The sequence below is a fragment of the Scyliorhinus torazame genome, chromosome 5, assembly GCF_047496885.1.
Source record: "Scyliorhinus torazame isolate Kashiwa2021f chromosome 5, sScyTor2.1, whole genome shotgun sequence".
Taxonomy (NCBI): domain Eukaryota; kingdom Metazoa; phylum Chordata; class Chondrichthyes; order Carcharhiniformes; family Scyliorhinidae; genus Scyliorhinus; species Scyliorhinus torazame.
This window is the reverse complement of record NC_092711.1, coordinates 289,434,910-289,457,012: the sequence shown is the minus strand read 5'-3', so window position 1 is coordinate 289,457,012 and position 22,103 is coordinate 289,434,910. Positions and strand designations below refer to the sequence as shown.

The following is a 22,103-nucleotide window of genomic DNA, read 5'->3' as shown; positions in this document are numbered from 1 at the left end:
TTTGAAGAATCCATATGAGACGTGGTAAAAATATGAAGAGTCAATAAAAATATTAAGTACTACTTCAGAAAAAGCTGCATCGGAACTATCAGCGACAAAGCAATGCACTGAAGAACAGCATGAGAGAGGCCGACGTTTTGGCCTTTGCCTCCCTGATAACCTGGAAATGGATTTTGCTCGGGTGGCAGGACTCTGACCTGTCAAAAGCGGGAGTGTGGGGTGGTGACCTGACAGAATTCCTGAGGCTGGAAAAAGTCGAGTTGACTCTGTGAGGGTCGGCAGAGGGGTTCACCCAGAGGGGGAAGCCGTTGATCGATTTCTTTAAGGAGGATTGAGGGGTCAGCAAAGGGGGGGGGGAGTGTTTGGGGGCGGTAAGGGGGTTAAAATGGGGAAGGCAGGATGTGGCGGTGTATAGGCTTGAAAAAGAATTGGAAAAGAAATGCAGAAACAAATAGTTGGGTGAAATTATGAAAGAAACGGAAATGAAAGTTCAATTTTTGAAACGTCAGCTTCTGGGAAGAATGTGGCTGACCGCAGGGAAAAAGAAAACTTGAGTCCATTTTTGGAATGACCGCAGTGAACATTCCCTCTGGAAGGAACGGGATAAGCAAATGGTATCTGTCCACAGAAGACAGGCGGTTGATAAAGAGAAATTCAACATGAAGAAGCGCAAAACAAAAATAAGATGGAAGGCACCCAAGTACTGGAAACGGCAAGTATTACAATTACAATGCAAACCAAGAACGTCAGCCAGACAGGGACTGCCACTCCTCCGAATTGGAAGGGAATGAGATCTGGAAGAGTTATAAAGCCTCCCCACTATCTGAATTTAAAAAGTCAAAGACTTAAGGAGGGGAGAAGGCAAAGCGAATAAACAAATATAGTATTGTTAACATGTTGGGTAAAGACCTGGGGGAGGTATATATAAGATTGTTTAGTATAGCAAGGGTTACTGTGGGACTGGAGAACAGTACTGCCCACAGCACGATGTAGAGAGATACATGACAGTACACAGGGGAAAGGGTGGTGCAGTGAGAGTGTGAGAGATGTCAGCATGATGGCAATACCTAGATAAGGTTATATCTTGGAGATGTATATAGCTACGGGTTATCAATAAATGGTTCATTTTCAACCACACAATATGACCAGAAATGCAAAGTCAATCCATGGATCTGACATATTTAAAACCATTGTAAATTTATGTCCACAAAGGAAGTCATTCACTGGACATACCTTCAGATGAATTTAGCTTTGGTAGGTCAGTTGCTTGGTGAAGTTCCACCTGGGTAACAATCCTTGGATAACGAAAAATAATGTTCCAGCATGTTACCATTGGCTTGTCAATGGTCAGCTCCCTAGGTTTAAAGGTCAGGACAGAATGGAAAAAGTGTTATCAAGCACGTGGTCACACTCTGATTAAAGGAGATCACTTCCTATTTTGTTGTTATGAAGTGCCTTGCCCAGGCTCATACTTAAGTGCCCCAGTAACTGATCACAGGCTGACTGTATAGTACAATTTAGTCCTGTTAATTCAGTTACTTTATGCTCTATTCTGGCATGCTAATATTACATCAGAGTTGTGATGAGAACATAGGACTTTGATTTGCTGCAATCTTAACATGTACACATGGAGAATGGAGTTCTAAATGAAACAAATATTTTTTCAATGGTATTAATGAGTTCCACTATGCTGGAGCCGTTATCCCCACCATCTCTATTCAGTAAATTAGCATGTGTTACCGATTTTATAAATGTTTAAATGTCTGGAAGTATTGACGGCACAGTATGTGGCCATCAAAACCGACAGTTAAAAAGATTTGTGAATGTTATAAATAGATTTTCCCTTAGGAGGCGGTGATCGGGAGGTGGGATCAATCCCCCCCCCCCCCCCGCCGGGTCGGAGAATCGCCGGGGGACGGCGTGAATCCCGCCCCCGCCGGCTGCCGAATTCTCCGGCGCTGGGAATTTGGCGGGAGCAGGAATCGCGGTCGGTGGCTGCTGGCGTAAATTAGAATACGTACTTATCGGCGGGACCTGGCGACGCGGGCGGCCTCCGGGTTCCTCGGGGGGGGGCGGGGCATCTGGCCCCGGGAGGTGCCCCCATGGTGGCCTGGCCCGCGATCAGAGCCCACCGATCCGCGGGCGGGCCTGTGCCGTGGGGGCACTCTATTCCCCCGCATCGACTGCTGTGGTCCTCCGCCATGGCTGACGCGGAGAAGATCCCCCCCTCCGCATGCGCTGGGATGACGCCAGCACACGCTGGAGCTCCCGCGCATGCGGCAACTTGCGCCGGCTGGCGGAGGCCCTTTGGCGCCGGTTGGCGTGTCACCAAGCCCCTTCCCCGCCGGCCGGCGTGGCGCAAACCACTCTGTGAAATCATTGCCGTCAATTGCTGGCATGGTGCTGACTGTTGTTGGTCCTGTTCTCACATAGCAAGTGAAGAGGGAGTGATCTCTGTATGTGCATGTACATAAAGGGTTAATGTGTAATCAGTAGCACCAGATGATCACGAGAGGGCCGGACCAACAGGGGTATAAAAGAAACCACATTGGGTCTCTCTCCCTCTCTTTTCAGTGTACTGTGACCAGGGCAGTATCAGATCAGTTCAGATGGTTAGTGGAGTTACGTATCGTTACTGTAGTTAGACCTTGTTAACCTTATCACTACTATCAATGTTAAAGTAAAGAGCTCACGCAATTATTGTTATAGTTACTCAATAAACCTTTTGTTACTACTGGACGAGTTCGATTATTCTTCATCGAGATTCAGAAGACCTCATCAGTAACCAAGGTTTGAGTAACACATATTACACTCCGTAGTATATCAAGGTAATACAGGAGGGTAATAAAAGATGGTACCAGGCGTGTTGGCTTTGAAAGAACTAGTTAGAATAGGTTAGGGAAAAAGAGAGGAAAATTCAGACCGGAGGAGGAGCAGGTGGCTGGTTTGGGGGCGCCGATTGGGCTGGAGAAGCTGGTTGAAGGATTGGGGAGCATGCAGGCGGGGAAGGCCCCAGGACCGGACGGGTTCCCGGTTGAATTTTACAGAAAGTATGTGGACCTGCTGGGCCCGTTGCTGGTGAGAACTTTCAATGAGGCGAGGGAGGAGGGGACCCTGCCCCCGACAATGTCCCGGGCGCTGATCTCGTTGATTTTGAAGTGGGATAAGGATCCATTGCAATGTGGATCGTATAGGCCAATTTCACTCCTCAATGTAGACGCTAAGTTGTTGGCGAAGGTGCTGGCCACGAGGATTGAGGACCGTGTCCCGGGGGTGATCCATGAGGACCAGATGGGGTTTGTGAAGGGCAGGCAGTTAAACACGAATGTGCGGAGGCTCTGAAATGTGATCATGATGCCCTCGGTGGAGGGGGAAGTGGAGGTAGTGGCGGCTATGGACGCGGAGAAGGCCTTTGATCGGGTGGAGTGGGAGTATCTCTGGGAACTGCTTGGGAGGTTTGGGTTTGGGGAAGGGTTCATAAGATGGGTCAGGCTGTTATATAGGGCCCCAGTGGCGAGTGTGGCTATGAACCGGCGGAGGTCGGAGTACTTTAGGCTGTACTGTGGGACGAGGCAGGGGTGTCCCTTATCCCCCTTGTTGTTTGCACTGGCAATTGAGCCGCTAGCCATGGCACTGAGGGAGTCTAGGAACTGGAGGGGATTGGGCCGGGGTGGGGGGGGGTCGGGGGGGGGGGGGGGGGGGAGAGGAACACCGGGTGTCGTTATATGCTGATGACCTGTTGTTATATGTTGCAGAACCATTGGAGGGGATGGCGGAGTTTATGCGGATCCTTAGGGAGTTTGGGGACTTCTCGGGCTATAAGCTCAACCTGGGGAAGAGTGAGCTCTTTGTGGTGCATGTGGAGGACCAGGAAAGGGGGATAGACGAGCTACCGCTGAAGAGGGCGGAGAAGAGCTTCCGATACCTGGGGATCCAGGTAGCTAGGAGCTGGCCCTGCAGAAGCTCAATTTGACACGATTGGTGGAGCAGATGGAGGAGGACTTCAAGAGGTGGGACATGCTGCCACTCTCCCTGGCGGAAAGGGTGCAGTCAGTCAAGATGACGGTCCTCCCGAGGTTCCTGCCCATCCTCATCCCCAAGGCTTTTTTTAAACAGGTAAGCAGGAGTATTATGGGATTCGTATGGGCGAATAAGACCCCGAGGGTGAAAAGGGTGTTTTTGGAGCGCAGCAGGGACTGGGGGGGGGGCTGGCACTGCCGAGTCTATGTGGCTAATATTGGGCAGCTAATGTGGCGATGATCCGTAAGTGGGTAATGGAGGGAGAGGGGGCGGCGTGGAAGAGGCTAGAGGTGGCGTCTTGTGTGGGTACGAGTCTGGGGGCGCTGGTGACGGCACCGTTGCCGCTTCCGCTGACAAGGTATACCACGAGTCTGGTGGTGGCGGTGACTCTGAAGATCTGGGGGCAGTGGAGACGACATAGGGGCGGGGTGGGGGCCTCGGTCTGGTCCCTGATATGAGAGAACCATAGGTGCGTTCTGGGTAGGATGGATGGGGGGTTTCTGAGCTGGCAGCGGGCTGGGATTAAAAGAATGGGGGACCTATTCATCGATGAGACTTTTGCGAGCCTAGGGGCGCTAGAGGAGAAATTTGGGTTAACTCCCAGAAATGCTTTTAGGTACATGCAAGTGAGGGCGTCTGTGAGACGGCATGTGAGGGACTTTCCGCTGCTCCCAGCACGAAGGATTCAGGACAGGGTGATTTCGGGTGTATGGGTTGGAGAAGGCAAGGTCTCAGCAATCTATCAGGAACTGCAGGAGGCGGAGGAGGCCTTGGTGGAGGAGTTAAAGGGTAAGTGGGAGGAGGAGCTGGGGGAGGAGCTGGATGAAGATCTGTGGGCTGATGCCCTGAGTAGGGTTAATTCTTCCTCCTCCTGCGCCAGGCTCAGCCTAATACAGCTCAAAGTTGTCCGTAGGGCGCACATGACGGGGGCGAGGATGAGTAGGTTTTTTGGGGTGGAGGACAGGTGTGTGAGGTGCTCAGGGAGCCCAGCAAATCACGCCCTCATGTTCTGGACATGCCTGGCACTGGAGGGGCTCTGGAGGGGCTTTGCGAGGACTATGTCCAAAGTGGTGAACACCCGGGTCAAGCCGAGCTGGGGGATAGCATTATTTGGGGTATCGGACGAGCCGGGAATGCAGGAGCCGAAAGAGGCCGGTGTTCTGGCCTTTGTGTACCTGGTAGCCCGGCGAAGGATCCTACTAATGTGGAGGGATGCGAAGCCCCCAAGCGTGGAAGCTTGGATTAACGATATGGCAGGGTTCATCAAGCTGCCTTGCGAGGGTCTGTGCAGGGGTTCTCCAGGCGGTGGCAACCGTTCCTAGACTTTCTCGCGGAACGTTAGGTGGAGGTCAACAGCAGCAGCAACCCAGGGGGGGGGGGGAAAGGAGGGGGGGGGGGGAAGGGAGGGGGGACGTTTTGTTTCTCTGTTTTGTTTTGGTTAGAGTGGGGCGTTTTTCCTTACTGGCGTGTTTATTTGTTAAATGGGGGTTATTGTATTTTGTTGGAAATCTCATGTATAATTTTTGCTTGCTTTGTGCTTTATTCTTTTTTTTTCTGGTTGGAGTGTCTTGTTGAAAACCGTTGAAAATTTTAATACATTTTAAAAAAAAGACGCAAACCGGCAGAACATGCACATGCGCAGTTGCGAAAACTCGACGTGCACATGCGCACTTGAGTCCTACGCATGACATCACGAGCGCCATGATGTCAGAGGACCCGGACCACGCCCACTTAAAGGGGAAATGCCCGAAAATTGAAAAAAGAGTTTTAAAGCTATAAAACACAATTTTGTGACCTCGAAAGACAGAACAATGCCTGAACCTCGGCCAGCAGTTGTAAATAACCTCTGCAGCACCCTGGAACACGCAGTTTGCACCACCCAAAGTGAAGAGCATAATGACAAATCCGAAACTAAAGAAGATGATTTGTTCATTGAACATGAAGAGCACAATAACGAATCCGAAACAAAAAGAGATGATTTGTTTATTGAAGAATACTACTCAGACATGGCTGAGTTCTTCAGATATGATAATCATGGCATCAGCAACATGGTTGAAAAGCTCAATATGAATCTACTCATGTTAGATGAATCCAATACCATGATGCAATGGCAGATCGTTGATATATTGGATGACAGCAACCTGTCAATCAGTCAAGAAGAAAACGATGCCACAAAGAGAGCACAGAACGACTCCGTTGAGAGAGCACAGATCGACTCCAAAGAGAGAACACTGCCCGACTCCACACGTAGAGCGACGCAAACCTCCACAGAGAGAGCGACGCAAGCCTCCACAGAGAGCTTGTTGACAAACTCCAGAATGGAAGCAATTAAAGACTCCAGAACGACAACCATGCATGAAGAAGACTATGAAGGTCTATCCACCTTATTTGAGTAACCAGAAGCAGACTATGAAAGTCTACCAAGCTCACGTGAACAACAAAAAGAAGGCTATGAAAGTCTAGCCAGCTTATTTAACCAACCAGAAGACACTGACTGTGAGAATAGTTACAATGTGATCACGATCGACATACAAGATGTGAAAGATCACAGCGAGACTGACAAATCTCAGCTCGTATGTACAAAAGCACTCAACAATCAAAGTGAAACTACTCTTGAGTCCAGTGAGACCACGTCAATTAAAACCTCATCTACTCTAAACTACCCACAAGAAAATGAAATCTTGAAGATTTTGACTCCAGAAGAGGAGCACCAAGAAACCAAAGGTGATTCTAATGAACCAGAAATGACTCCAGAAGAGGAACACCTAGAAATCAAAGAGGAATCCCATCAACCACAAGGAGTGATGTCACCAAGATCAATGCAACATCAGATCAGTCTCACAATCATCAAGAAGAAATGCTCAATGAAACATCGGATACCAAAAAGGACACTGACACAAATAACTTCGAGAATGACTCAAATTATCCACACGGAACAGTCATTGAGTGCAACAAGTACCCCAAAAACTACACAAAAAGCACAACAGAAACAAGAACAACAGCAGCAACAACAAAAACAGCAAGAAGCACAACAAAAACTACAAGCACAACAACAAAAACTACAAACATACCAACAAAAACTACAAGCACAACAACAAAAACTACAAACATACCAACAAAAACTACAAGCACAACAACAAAAACGACAACAGCAACAACAAGCACGACAAAAAAACCAACGGAAACAACAAAGACAGAAATGACAGAAACAACAAAAACAACAACAATGAAACAACGACCTGTGCAACATGGCACAACTCTGCACATGAAGGACAATGCAAGAACACAGTTCAAAACAATGGCAAGAGTACAAACATAACATGGCATGCCAACTAATCTCGCGAATTCATATCTGCCCCACAGCAAACAAGCAAACCAACTTTCAAGAAAGATGACATACAGAATCAATACCACAAGGAAAAAGTTCAGGTCAGACAACAAAGATGTAACACAGAATCGCTACCACAAGCATAGAAAAAAAAAGTCTAAATCAGACAACAAAGTGATTCGACCATTCGAACACCTCATGATGACTTCTTGGTCACTTAAACACAAGAACACTGACGATGTTCACAAAGAAAGAACAACATCAACATCACCACTTCAACAACAGAAGGAGAAAGCAACTCAACCGGACAAATTCATAAAGTTTGGACTCATAAACTTTTTTATTAAGATTGGACTCATAAATATTAATTGGCTTTGTATAATCATCAATATCATCACAACTTGTACATATCATCATTTGTCTACCTGCTTCAAGCAAACAAGAAAAAAAAACTAAGAGACTAAATGTATTAGCATTTGACTGATTAACTCATTGATATGTAATGCATTTGCAAACTTCATCCATTATGTTTGTTCAATTTTCTGTACAATATACAGAAAATATGTAACACAAGAAAAAAAGGGGGGTGTAGTGATCTCTGTCTGTGCATGTACATAAGGGGTTAATGTGTCATCAGTAGCACCACCTGATCACGAGAGGGCCAGACCGAGGGGTATAAAAGAAACCACATTGGGTCTCTCTCCCTCTCTCTTGAGTGTACTGTGACCAGGGCAGTATCAGATCAGTTCAGATGGTTAGTGGAGTTATGTATAGTTACTGCAGTTAGATCTTGTTAACCTTATCACTAGTATCACTGTTAAAGTAAAGAACTCATGCAATTATTGTTATAGTTACTCAATAAACCTTTTGTTACTACTGGACGAGTTCCAGCCTTCTTCATCGAGATTCAGAAGACCTCATCAGTAACCAAGGTTTGAGTCTTACATATTATACTCCGTAGTGTATCAAGATGATTCAGGAGTGTAATAACAGACGTCCCACTGCCAATTTTATCTTGTCTCACCCAGAAGTACTGAGCTTGACTGTAGCATTAGCTCAGTGCAGGTCTGAACTTTGATCTCCTGGGCTGTGAGGCCCAGAAATAGAGACCTGGGATGAACTTCTGATCAGCTGTATTACTTCTTCAACTGGATTCAGGGAAGCAGAGACTGTGCTGCTGGTGCTCCTGCCCAATCACCACTTAACCTGCACTTTGATCACGTTTGTAGCAAATCTTTAAGCTTGTTCAATTCTCTCCAGCTCATTTTGAATGGGAACACAATTGTATTTGCATCCAGCAGGCTAACGAGGGCCCCCTTCAAGTTTTGAATATTTGGCCAGAAGCCCTGTCTGATAGCTCCATCTATCATAATCTCACATTCAAGGGAACTGGTTGAAACTCCAATTTAAATCCACTAAGTAGCACTGAAAGATTTAAAATTAACATTCAGCTAATGATTCATGTCATTGCTAGATCAGACCCTGGAAGCAACCTTAATATAATGCCAGGAACAGCAGAATCATTGCTACCACTATCAATGAGAAACTGACTGTGTTAAAACTCCTTTTATGAATGTTAGCCAAAAGGGAAGATCCTTAAAGCTCCTTATTGTGTCATTTAATTTGTGGGGGAGAGAGTGAGGGAGATTAGAAAAAAAAACAAATAAAATTTTTTAAAAGAGAAATGTTAAGACATTGCATAATTACTGATTCATATTCTCAGGATCAGATGCACCTTAATGGAATCGCTATAGCCTAAGGTACTCTTATTGCACATATACATGTGTAGATGTATACAAAAATATCCTAATTGGGCTATGCAATTAAGATCACAAGTGAAAAGCAGAAACCTGCACGCAAATCTGGAACTCAGAAGTTGAACTGGATTTGTTTTTCACCCAGAGAGTTGTGGGTGCCTGGAACTCGCTGCCAGAGGATGTGGTGGAAGCAGGCACCTTAGCAACATTTAAGAGGCATCTGGATGAGTACATGAATAGCGAGGAAAAAGAGTGATACACACCCAGTAAGGGCAGAAGGTTTTGTTTTTAGTTAGGGTATAATGATCGGCACAGGCTTGGAGGGCCGAAGGGCCTATTCTTGTGCTTTACTTTTCTTTTTCTCTTTGTTCTTTGAAATTTGAATAAGGTGCAATAGTAGCCATCAAAATTAAACCGGGTTAATACTGGAAGGAGGACAATATTGCAGGGATATGAGGAAAGAACGGGAGAGTGAGATTAACCGAACTGTACTTTGACAGGGTTGGCACAAGCCTGATGGACCAATTGGCCTCTTTCTGTGTTGCACTATTCTATGATTCCAAGCGCACTGCTTCATACATTCGAACATTCTATTAGAATCCAGTTATTAACATGCAGATTATTCAGATGCCTAAACCTTGTCGCTTTTTAAAAAATGGATTGTTGGGAGATTTTTGTGGTACAATATTAAATTCCGGACACGTTTAGCTGCTGCACTGCTCAGTGCCTGCTGGCAAAGCCATTGTGCTCAAGTCAAAATTGTTACCAGCACCACCAGCAGGAACATATCTGTACTGCAGCCTCCAACACCTTACAGTCCAGGCATTGGTCAGTTGTATCCTGCAAATCCTGGAGAATAATCAGCTATTTCAGTTACTGGGAAGTTATTTAAATAGGCATGTAAGCAATTTTAACTTGTTTCTCAAATACCTTAAAATGTCCTGCAATAAACGTCAATAATTTGCAATTGGGGAGCCGCTAATTCAATGTCACACAATGGCTCAACTGGGAATAGGTTCAGTGCTTGAGCATATATATTTTCCACCTTTATTTAACAACCGATATGTGATGTTGCAAGCTGCGCAAGACCACGGCATTCTGATGCTACATCACTGTGCATTCATCTGCAAGAATGTCATTATTTGTATATGGCTTCCCAGCATTTGAAAGCGAGCTATTAAGTTTGCACAGAAGTCGTGCAGTAAGGTGAGGAAATCCTAGATTTATTTAAACCAGTGAAAATCAACTGACGAATGCAGAAGCAACATTGCAACATGTACAATAAGCTGATTCTACATTTTGACAAGTAGATCTCACTCGGGGTCTGCTGCGAACTGATCCACTGGACTCATGTCCTGTACCAGATCAGTGGACCTGTAATCCAGGTGTGGTACTGAAAGTTAGACATTGTGCATGTGGTGATGTGCATCAATGTAAATGCATGTAGGCTAGCTAGACAAGAGAGGGAGCACCGGAGACATCACACACATACACTCAGCCAATAGATCAGTTAGATAGGACATAACCAATGGATATTCACGATATACACAGAGGTGACACCACCACAGGAGGACATTACACCATCCCATATATAAAGGATACTACACACTTGACCTGCCTCTTTCCAGTGGAAACAGTCGGTGAGTAGAGACACAGGGTTGATTCAATATTACACCCACCACGCACCGCTCAGGGTTCCCAACTTTACGAAAGAAGACACAAAAGACTCCACGCCGCAGTCCTTGCATGAACAAGAAGTAACTCCAGTGTCACAAGCCTCCGCAGCAAACTCGTGGACAGACTCCACAATTGCAGAAACGCAAGACTCCAGAGCACAGTCCTTGCACACACAAGACGTGACTCCAGTGTCACAAGCCTCCGCAGCGAGCTCGTGAACAGCCTCCACGATAGAAGCAACGCAAGACTCTGACGCGCAGTCCTTGCAGGAACAAGGGTCTAGCAACCTCCTCTGACCAACTAGCGGCAGACGATGCAAGTCTGCCATGCTGAAGTAAACAGCAAGACAATGAGAGTCCACCCACATTGTTTGCACCACCAGATGAAGACTCTGACAATTTACCCAACCCAAGTGAACAACAAGCGGCTACTAAGGATCTACCCATGGTATGTGAGACGAGTGACGACAGCGTCCCACTTCCCATGCAAGATGTGCAAAGTGACAGACCTCAGCTAGTGTGTACAGAGGCACTCAATGATCACTGTGAGACCACTGGTGACTCCGGTGACACCATGATACTTCCACCCTCATTCGCTCGAACCTCTCCACAAGTCAATGCATTCCTGCATTTCCGACTCCAGACGTGCAGCTTCAAGAAATCTCAGCTGAATCCAGTGAACCTGCTGAGACTCCGGACGGGGAGCATCAACAAACCAACACTGACTCAGTTAAAACAGACCAGACTCCAGATGGGGAGCAACCAAACGCCGACGCTGATTCACGTAAGCCGGACTTTACTCCAGACAGGGAGTGCCACAACCTCAGTGATGGCACGCTCAGGGTGACAGCAGATGCCACAACGACAGGAGATGGATCACTTAACAATTACACTGGGTCAGTAATAACAAGCAGTGGCTACAGTCCAAGAGGAATACACCAATATTCACCACAGCTATATCCACACATTTTTTCCACATCAGCAGTGCAGCCAATGACAGCTCATGCTGGACAAACCCAGTATTCAGGCATGCAGCAGCCAGCAGTCTATGCAGCATATTCTCAAACAGGCCAGCACTACAGATTGCCCACTAATGGAATCATGATCGGAGGAGGACTACCGTAAGCGCAATCTGCACTACAGACTGAATGCCTTAGTTACAGCCCAGGATTTGCTGCACCCCAGCCTGGTCAGATGGCATATTCCTATCAGATGCAAGGTTCTAGTTTCACACCATCACCAGGTATTTCTGCGAGCAGCAATTAGGTTTCCAATTTGACAAGCTTCAACGTTACTCAGCAGGATCACCCTTCCAGCACAGCACGTGGCCAGAACCAGTATGTACAGTCTTATCCAACTTCAACATAGGGCACATCTATGACCTTGAATGATACTGTTAATGGTACCTCTTCAACATCAACACCTTATCAGCTACAAGATGCCATCTAACATCACCATCACAAACATCGAAAAAAAGACTCCAAATCAGACAGCGAAGTGATTTGACCACTTCTTGGTTCCTGTGGCACAGGGACACCGATGGCGTTCACAAGGACATGCCACCATCAAACTCACCACCCCACCAAGAGAGACATGTGACCATGATGATTGAAGGGTTTTGGACTCGCACATTTGATTTGGACTTATTGTTTAATCACTGTTCTCATGACTTGTATATACCTTAATGTATCTACCTGTTTTTTGTTCAATTTTCTTAAAGTGTACAGAAAATATGTAACATATAAAAAAGGGGGGGATGTGGTGATGTGCATCAATGTAAATGCATGTAGGCTAGCTAGACACTAGAGGGAGCACCGGAGACATCACACACACACACTCAACCAATAGACCAGTTAGATAGGACATGACCAATGGACATTCACGATACACACAGAGGTGACACCACCACAGGAGGGCATTACACCAACCCATATATAAAGGACACGACACACTTGACCTGCCTCTTTCCAGTGGAGACAGTCAGTGAGCAGAGACACAGGGTTGATTCAATATTACACCCACCACGTGGATTGTAGCAAACTGGTTAGTCAGTCTGGGTAGCTATAATAGGATTAGTAGTAGTGTCGAACCCGAGTAATAGAAGTGTAAATAGTTAATAAACGTGTTGAAATTATCTCCACGTCTGAACCTTCCTTTGTCAAGTGCACCACAAGGAAGCCGCTTATGTTACACCTAGAACATAACAAATCAGTGCACAGCATTGGTAGTCAACTCGTAAAATTGCTCTACATAATGCAGTTGAAAGCCATGGGAGTCAGACACTCACTCAATGATCTACTGCTGAGGGATGACAGGAAACACGGTTGGCTGAAACATTAGTTGACGGCTGTGTTGCAATTGAACTAGGCAACTGGAAGCTCTGTGAAAATCGTGTTGATCGCACTTTGTTTAAATATACGAGCTTCAAAATTAATTAAGTTAATTGGATGGCACTGATTGCGCAGTTTTAATTAGGAGCTATGTGAATTTGTGAGGAAGTGATCAGTTAGGGTCCCGCAGTTACAAATTAATTTTGTGTTGGTGAGAGGCTTCTTGAGCTGCGGGTGGCGAATTGGGTAAGATGCAATAGAGTGAGAGTCGGATGGTACTTGCGAGCTCAGGCGGCTAAGTGAGGATTCATTCAAATAAATTCAGTACAGGGCAGCAGAGGAATATCAGGAGCTAGGTTAGTGATGTATGCTATCATGTGTAACATGGAATATCTGGACCTCTAAAGTATCCGGAAGGGATACACATATGTGAATTGTCTAAATGTTGTGCTCTTCATGAAATGGATCACTGCCCTTGGGGATCAGCTGACTACTTTACAACATATGTGAGGCGGTAACATTTTTAGAAGATGTGGCGTTCGAGAAAGCAGGATTCCCCACGACAGGAAATTGGTCTGACCTGTTCACTCAGTTTCCACACTTTGCATAAAGGATGGATGCAAACATTTTGATTAGGGGCGAAGGAAGTGCTTCAAAGATTCCAAACAAATAAATTAAGAGCAGGAGTAGGCCACTCGGTCCCTCGAGCCTGCTCCACCATTGCAAAAGGTGATGGCTGATCTTATTGTAACTTCAACACCATATTCCTGCCCAGCCCTGATTACCTATATGGACATACGGTTGGAATACCAGTAATAAATAGAAAGGGTGGAGCAAACGTTAGGTTTAAAAATGAAGTTTGTGATAAACACAGGAGGTCACTACAAATGAAATTGCAAATATTAAAAGTATAGAATCAAAAGGAACGTTGATGCACGATCAATTGTACGAAGACTTGAGTTGGGTACAGCTTTATTGCTCTAAGATGTGTGGCCTCCCACAGCAGCTGGTGAAATGGCTACAGCCTGGAGGACACATATATTTATACCCCGCCTACTGGGCGGAGCCAGCAGACAGGGACTACCAACGTACCTGTAGTACAGGTCTTACCATACGTCACCTAATAGAGGTGCAACAGTGGTTTACCACAAAGGTTAAGAAGGCTAAAGAGGGAACATGAGAGAAGGCTGACAACCCACAAAAAGTTAAACAAGGATATCGGAAAACACATACAAGACAGTTAAAGGAATGGTGGAAGTAATTAGAGATGGCTTCGTCAAAAATGGAGATCTGGGGCAGGACTTTCCTCCGGGAACGGGAAATAGAAGTCAGGGCTGTTTCTGGGTCCTGAACCTGGCCTGAGGGGAAGCAGCCACAGGCCCTGATGTTTGGTCTGGAAATAGATTTGCCACCCAAGTGAAGATGGTGGGTGGTCTCAAAGTTGGAAGACCAATTAGGGATCTTACAGCTTGAAAGAAACAGAAAGGCTGCAATAGAAGGTAAGTAAAACTGAGGGTGCTTCAAAATGGAGGCATTCTCTCTTCAATCTTTTAAAACTCTAATTTAAAAAATGACTTTTGCAGCCAGGCCGTCACTGTGGGGGAGGGAGCCGTGACTGTTGTGACATTTAGGGAGGGCCTCTGGGGAAGTCTGGAGGCAGACTGCAAAATTTCAGGTGGCTTCCATTAATTGGCCTTTACAGGCTCATTACAGTCGTATAGGCTATTCACCGCATGCTGTCTCCACAAAACGGCACTGAAACAGGATGAAGCTGGAGAACCGGCTCACCGACTGGTGGGGCTATTTAGAACTGTGTTTGCCTCCATTTCTGGCAATGGCGGTGTCTGAAAGTCCTGTCCTTGTGAGTTGGCAAGAACGTTTCACATAACAATGCTGAGAACATAGGGACAGGAGCAGGCCATTCAGCTCCTCGAGCCTGTCCCGTCATTCAATGAGACTGATCTGTGTCCTAACTCCATATACCTGCCTTTGGCTCATATCATAGAACCATAGAATTTACAGCACAGAAGGAGGACATTCGGCCCATCGAGTCTGCGCCCTACTGAAGCCCACGCCTCCATCTATCCCCGTAACCCAGTATTCCCACCTAACATTTTGGACATTAAGGGGCAATTTAGCGTGGCCAATCCACCTAACCTGCACATCTTTGGACTGTGGGAGGAAACCGGAGCACCCAGAGGAAACCCACGCAGACACGGGGAGAAAGTGCAAATTCCACACAGCCAGTCACCCGAGGCTGGAATTGAACCCGGGACCCTGGAGCTGTGAGGCAGCAGTGCTAACCACTGTGCTACCGTGCTGTCCCTTAACACCTTTGCTTCACAAAAATCTATTTCAGATTTAAAATTTACAACTGTCCTATCTTCAACTGCTGTTTGTGGGAGAGAGTTCCAAACCTCTACCTTTGTGTGAAGAAATGCTTCCTAACATCTCTCCTGAATGGTCTAGCCCAAATCTTTGACTATACCAACTAGCTTTAGAATCTCCAACCAGTGGAAATAATCGACCCTGTCTTTTCCCGTTAATATCTTGAAGACTTTGATCAGATCATCCCTTAACCTTCTAAATTCTACCGAAAACAGGCCAAATTGGTGCAATCTCTCCTGGTAATATTACCCCTGTAGTCTATTTGTGTAATCCTACGTTGCACTCCCTCTCAACCCAATATACCCTTCCTAAGGTGTGGTGCCCAGAACTGCTTACAGTGCTCCAAATGGGGTCTAACCTGGGTTTGTACAGCTGCAGCATAAAACTTCTGTTTCTTAAAACTCCAACCCTCTAGATATAAAGGCTGAGCGCAATTCTCCCATCGGGAGACAAAGTCCCGACGCCGGAGTGAAAACCGGAGTGTTTCACTCCGGCGCCAGAGGCCCCTCCCAGCCCCCTATTCTCCCACCCCCGGGGGGGCTAGGAGCGGTGCCGCGTCATCTCCGCGCGCTGGGCCTTGGCGCCGCGTAAAGGCTGCACCACGTAAATGAGGCGGCCGGCGCCGTGTGAATGACGTCATCCGGCGCCAACCCGTGCATGCGCAGTGCCGTCCTCCCCCAGGCCGTCCTGCAAGAAGATGTCGGATGGATCTTGCGGGGCGGCGGAGGAAAGGAGGTCCTCCTTCACAGAGGCCGGCCCGCCGATCGGTGGGCACCGATCCCTGGCCAGACACCTTTTGAGGGCCCCCCCTGTGCAGGAACCCCCCCCCCCCCCACCCCACAGGCCGCCCCCCCAGCTGTTCACGCCGGCAGCGACCAGGTGTGGCCGGCACCGGCTGCAACCTGTCGTGTTGGGCAGGCCGCTCGGCGCAACTGGGTCGGAGAATCGCCGCTCGCCCGTTACAAACGGCGAGTGGCGATTCTCCCAGCGGCCAGCCGTGATTCTCGCCGCGCCGGTTGGGGGGGGGGGGGGGGGAGAATCGCGCTCGGGTGCCGGGGTGGCGTGGCAGGACTCGCGCGGCGCCCCGGCGATTCTCCCACCCGGCGTGGGGGGGGGGGGGCGGGGGGAGAATTCTGCCTGCTATCTTTTATATCCATTAGTCTTTTTGATTATTTTCTGTACTTGTTCGTGGCTATGGGTGTGTTTATAAAAGGTGAAATTAAGTGAATACAGAATTACAGATAAATCAGAGGAGAGGAGGGGTGGGATTCTCTGCAATCGGCGCAATGTCCGCCGACCGGCGCCAAAAACGGTGCAAATCAGTCCGGCATCGCGCCGCCCCAAAGGTGCGGAATTCTCCGCATCTTGAGGGGCCGAGCCCTCACCTTGAGGGGCTAGGCCCACGCCGGACTGATTTCCGCCCCGCCAGCTGGCGGGAAAGGCCTTTGGTGCCCCGCCAGCTGGTGCGCAAATGATTTTGCCGTGCGGCGCATGCGCGGGAGCGTCAGCGGCCACTCATGCCATCCCCGCGCATGCGCAGTGGAGGGGGTCTCTTCCGCCTCCGCCATAGTGGAGACCATAGCGAAGGCGGAAGGAAAAGAGTGCCCCCACGGCACAGGCCCGCCTGCAGATCGGTGGGCCCCGATCGCGGGCCAGGCCACCGTGGGGGCACCCCCCGGGGCCAGATCGCCCCGCGCCCCCCCCCCAGGACCCCGGAGCCCGCCCGCGCCGGCTTGTCCCGCCGGTAAGAGAGGTGGTTTGATTCTCGCCGGCGGGACAGGCATTCCAGTAGCGGGACTTCGGCCCATCGCGGGCCGGAGAATCTCCGGGGGGAGCCTGCCAACCGGCGCGGCGCAATTCCCACCCCCGTCGAATATCCGGTGCCGGAGAATTCAGCAAACAAGGGGGGCGGGATTCACGCCAGCCCCCGGCGATTCTCCGCCCCGGCCTGGGATCGGAGAATCTCGCCCAGCGTTCCTGTTGAGCTTACTTCAAATATTAAAGTAGAGTAAAATTCAAAGTACACAATTTGAAATAAGGGCTTTCAGAAGGTATTGTGGAAAGGGGCAGTTTTATCTCTAGATTCCTGGGGAATACCTGCATCCCGAGGGCATGTCCGTATAGACCCTCAGTAGAAAAACATCCTCCATATTTACGTTGTAGGTGGTTGGGATGATGACATAACGTCCTTTTTTCAGGTCCGTTCGCACAGCGACACTTCGTGTGTCGATGTAGCGGGACCCAGCCGCTTGCGGAAAGAAACTGTGCAATCTGTACTCTCGGTTGAGCTCCACCTTAAAATGAATACAGTGAGGTTTACTGATGAAGAAATCCCCCCCCCCCCCCCCCCCCAACTGCCTTCTCCCATTGTTTAACCTGTGGAGCTGTTCAAACTCCAGGAATCAAACACAAAGTTAAGGTAGGCAATAAAGTTATGAAACAAATCATCAGGAAAGGAAGAGGACAAAAGGAAATTGGGTTGGCACTTGAAGGAAATCCACTTGCAGGGTTTCTGAGGTAGAGCGGATTGGCTGGTCTGCAACAAGAACCAGCACAAACTCCACGTGACAAATGGTCTTCTTCTGCGCCACAAACGACTCGAGGTGCGAATAAATTGGAGTAAATTTCTTCTGGTGAGAGAATAGACTGAGGGATGTTCTGAGGTTGTGAATCGGTATAGTTTATCTGAGAAGCAAACGGACATCCTCCTTGGGTCCAATGACTCCTGCCTGTTCCTAAAATCTCTTGCTTTCCCCCTTCTCCAATTCTTCAGTTGGTAAGCAGTACAGTACTGTCCTTTGGATCAAGGTCATTCCTTGCTCTTTATTGCTTTAACTGCTCTCCAACAGGGTATTAAAGGGCTTGACCCTCACACTCCCAAGAAGAGGGATGATTCAGTTTAGGTTTCTGGCTCCTGATCGCTATCTAGTGACCATCTGATGGGAAGTAACCCTGGGCGCACTTTGCGTGAGAACAGGATCAAACTCCACTGTTACATATTTTACAATCAATCAAACAATCTATTGAGAAATGTTGCTTAGTTTTACACATGAAGAATTGGTCCTTGCACGAGGCACTGGTCGACATGGAATGTTGGCCTTGCCATTTAGAAGAGGTGAAAGATAATTGACATTTTTTAATCAAACAAATGAACAAATCTTGAATAAGAAAAGAGAATCTTTAATATTATGATCACCCATGGGGATTACTTTCGGAGTGCCTATACAAATTAAGTAAACGGTTCTTCGTTGGAATGGTTGCTGTAGACAGTTTTCACAATGTGTGAAGAAAGTTAACACATTTCTCTTGCCTTGAAGATGCTTAAACCAATGAGCAGATTCTCTCCTTTGCCTTCTTTCCTGTGAATGCGCTTGTCCCTCTGCTGTAATGAAACAAGTACCTCGTCTTCCTCCTTTGTGACATCAAACACATACTATATCAAAGAGAACAAAAAGCTTGTGAGAACTGGGACATTTAATAAATGATACTTTTCAGAATAAATATGGAATTCTTCTGCAATTAATCGGCATGGCATAAGGCCGTCTTGGCAGAGAAACTGAGCTGGATTCACCGTTTTTGAGCCTAAGTGCAGAGGATCTGTGGTGTTTTACGTCAAGAAAATCGGCGCTGTCCCCTCACCGATTCTGCGACCGGTGAGGGGTTAGCAGCTGCACCGTGTAAAACTGCCTGGAGAATGGCCGGGACCGTGGCCGCGCATGTGCACGGCGACGACCTGCAGCGGTTGCGCTGTACAAATGGCGCCGGCTGCGAGCGGACCCAACCTGCCAGATAGTGCCCCCCTGGCCACCCCCCACCAGTCCACCCAGCCATTGTGGAAGCCCTCCCGACCAGCAGCACGGCTCCCACCTGACTGTGGAGGCGCTGGACACAGTCCACAGCCACCACGCCGAGTTCCCGACCGCTGAGACTACACGTCAACTGCGCGGTCGGGAACGCAGCCCATCGGGGGCGGTGCATCAGGGGAGGGCCATTAGGTGATGCGCTAAGGCCGTCCCCACGGCGTGCGGTGCACGACGGGGTGAAGCTATTTTGGAGGTGGGGGTGCATACAAACATGCGTCAAACAGGTGCCGCCCCCGATATCGGCGTCAAAAGGGATTTTCCGCCCAATTGCCGATTACGAAATCGCGTCGGGCAACGGTGAATCCCATCCACTGCCTTCTTTCTCTCTCTGGAACAACACATGCAGAGTCCCTGGAAATGTCAAGGCTCTTGGTTCAAATTTCCAATTTGAAATTGTTAATTCGAAAGGATGGTGCCTTATGTACCCTTTTATCTATCCAGTAAGAGCTGGCAAAAGGCACTCAACATGAGCTAACCCAAAAATCAAACTGTGAAGCACTTTGGGATGTTCCGAGGTCACGAAAGGCCTAAATGTAAGTTCTTTCTCTTTCTGATGATGGAGAACTTGCCGCACAGTTTGTTGGTGGCAGGATTCCCTGCTCAAGCCGCCGTCAATGGGATTTTCCATTGAAGTTACCCCATGCTGTTGGGAAACCCGTGGGTGGGGTTGCACTGCCATCAGGGCCAGAGAATTCCGCCGCCAGTGAGCGGCTGCAGAATTCCAGCTATTGTGTCCAATACACTTTAAGGAAGGATGTGAAGGCACTAGAGACAGTGCAGAAAGGTTTGCAATAATGTCTGCAGCAATGAAGGACTTCAGTTAGGAGAATAGATTGGCGAAACTGGGACTGTTCTTTTTAGAGAAGAGGTTGAGAGGAGATTTGATAGAGGTGTTCAAACTCATGAGGGATCTAGACCGAGTAGATAAAGAGAAACTGTCTGATTGGTGGAAGGATAAAGAACCAGAGGATCCTCATGTAAGGGGATTGCCTAAAGAAGCAATGGAAACATAAGAAAAAACATTTTAATGCAGCGATTGTTTACAATTTGGAAACAGCCTCCTGAGAGTGTGCAAAAGGCAGATTCAATCCTGGCGTTCAAAAGTGAACCGGATCATTATCCGAAATTAAAAGGTCTGGGCTTTGGGGAAATGGGTGAGTGGGATTAGCTGAGGTGCTCTCACAAAGAACCGTCAGGTGTCCTCCTGTGCTTCAATCATTCCATGATTCTACAAATTAAATTATATCTTTTAATTAATTCAAGTTGATCATTTCATCTCGTAATCAGATAATGTTTAAAACGGACAGTTTTACAAGTGCCCAATGTTCGAATAAAGAGCTATTGGATTAGTATAGCACAGGCAAATCTAAGGTAAAGGTCCTTCAGCAGAGCAATCCCTATTTCACCAATGTCACATTTCGTATCTCCCATTCCCAGTGTCACATTTCATGGGTGAAATTCTCCGTAATCGGTGCGATGTCCGCCGACAGGCGGCAAAATCGGCGCAAATCAGTCCGGCATCGCGCCGCCCCAAAGGTGCGGAATCCTCCACATCTCGAGCGGCCGAGCCCTAACCTTGAGGGGCTAGGCCCGCGCCGGACTGTTTTCGCCCCACCAGCTGGCGGGAAAAGCCTTTGGTGCCCCGCCAGTCGGCGTGGAAATGACATTGCCGGGCGGCGCATGCGCGGGAGCGTCAGCGGCCACTCATGGCATCCCCGTGCATGCGCAGTGGAGGGGGTCTCTTCCGCCTCTGCCATGGTGGAGACTATGGCGAAGGCGGAAGGAAAAGAGTGCCCTCACGGCACAGGCCCGCCCGCAGATCGGTGGGCCCCGATCGGTGGGCCCCGATCGCGGGCCAGGCCACCGTGGGGGGCACCACCCGGGGCCAGATCGCCCCGCGCCCCCCCCCAGGACCCCGGAGCCCGCCCGCGCTGCCGTGTCCCGCCGGTAAGAGAGGTGGTTTAATCCACGCCGGTGGGACAGGCATTCCAGCAGCGGGACATCGGGCCATCCGGGCCGGAGAATCGCCGGGGGGGCCTGCCAACCGGCGCGGCGCGATTCCCGCCCCCGCTGAATCTCCGGTGCCGGAGAATTCGGCAACCAGCGGGGGCGGGATTCACGCCAGCCCCCGGCGATTCTCCGACCCGGCGGGGAGTCGGAGGATCCCGCCCCTTGTCTCTCACTCCCAGTGTCACATTTCATGGGCGCAATTCTCCGTAATCGGCGCGATGTCCGCCGACCGGCGCCAAAAACGGCGCAAATCAGTCCGGCATCGCGCCGCCCCAAAGGTGCGGAATCCTCCACATCTTGGGGGGCCAAGCCCTAACCTTGAGGGGCTAGGCCCGCGCCGGACTGATTTCCGCCCCGCCAGCTGTGGGGAAAGGCCTTTGGTGCTCCGCCAGCTGGCGCAGAAATGACATTGCCGGGCGGCGAATGAGCGGGAGCGTTAGCGGCCGCTCACGGCATCCCCGCGCATGCGCAGTGGAGGGGGTCTCTTCCGCCGCCGCCATGGTGGAGACCATGGCGAAGGTGGAAGGAAAAGAGTGCCCCCACGGCACTGGCCCGCCCGCGGATCGGTGGGCCCCGATCGCGGTCCAGGGCACCGTGGGGGCACCCCCCGGGGCCAGATCGCCTCGCGCCCCCCCCCCCAGGACCTCGGACCCCGCCCGCGCCGCCTTGACCCGCCGGTAAGAGAGGTGGTTTAATCTACGCCGGCGGGACAGGCATTCCAGCAGCGGGAC

The 22,103-nt window shown here is 49.0% G+C and overlaps 1 protein-coding gene across 1 annotated transcript in view; it reads right to left on the bottom strand.

Annotated features, from left to right (window-relative positions):
• Window positions 1-22,103, bottom strand: part of LOC140421195 (calpain-5-like) — a 238,187-nt gene that overhangs the window by 17,207 nt on the left and 198,877 nt on the right. Inside the window, exons 9-11 of the mRNA XM_072505707.1 lie at window positions 18,810-18,932; window positions 17,597-17,793; window positions 1,234-1,355 (exon numbers count right to left, since the gene is read on the bottom strand). Coding sequence (XP_072361808.1) covers window positions 1,234-1,355; window positions 17,597-17,793; window positions 18,810-18,932 — 442 coding nt within the window. The remainder of the gene's footprint in view (window positions 1-1,233; window positions 1,356-17,596; window positions 17,794-18,809; window positions 18,933-22,103) is intronic.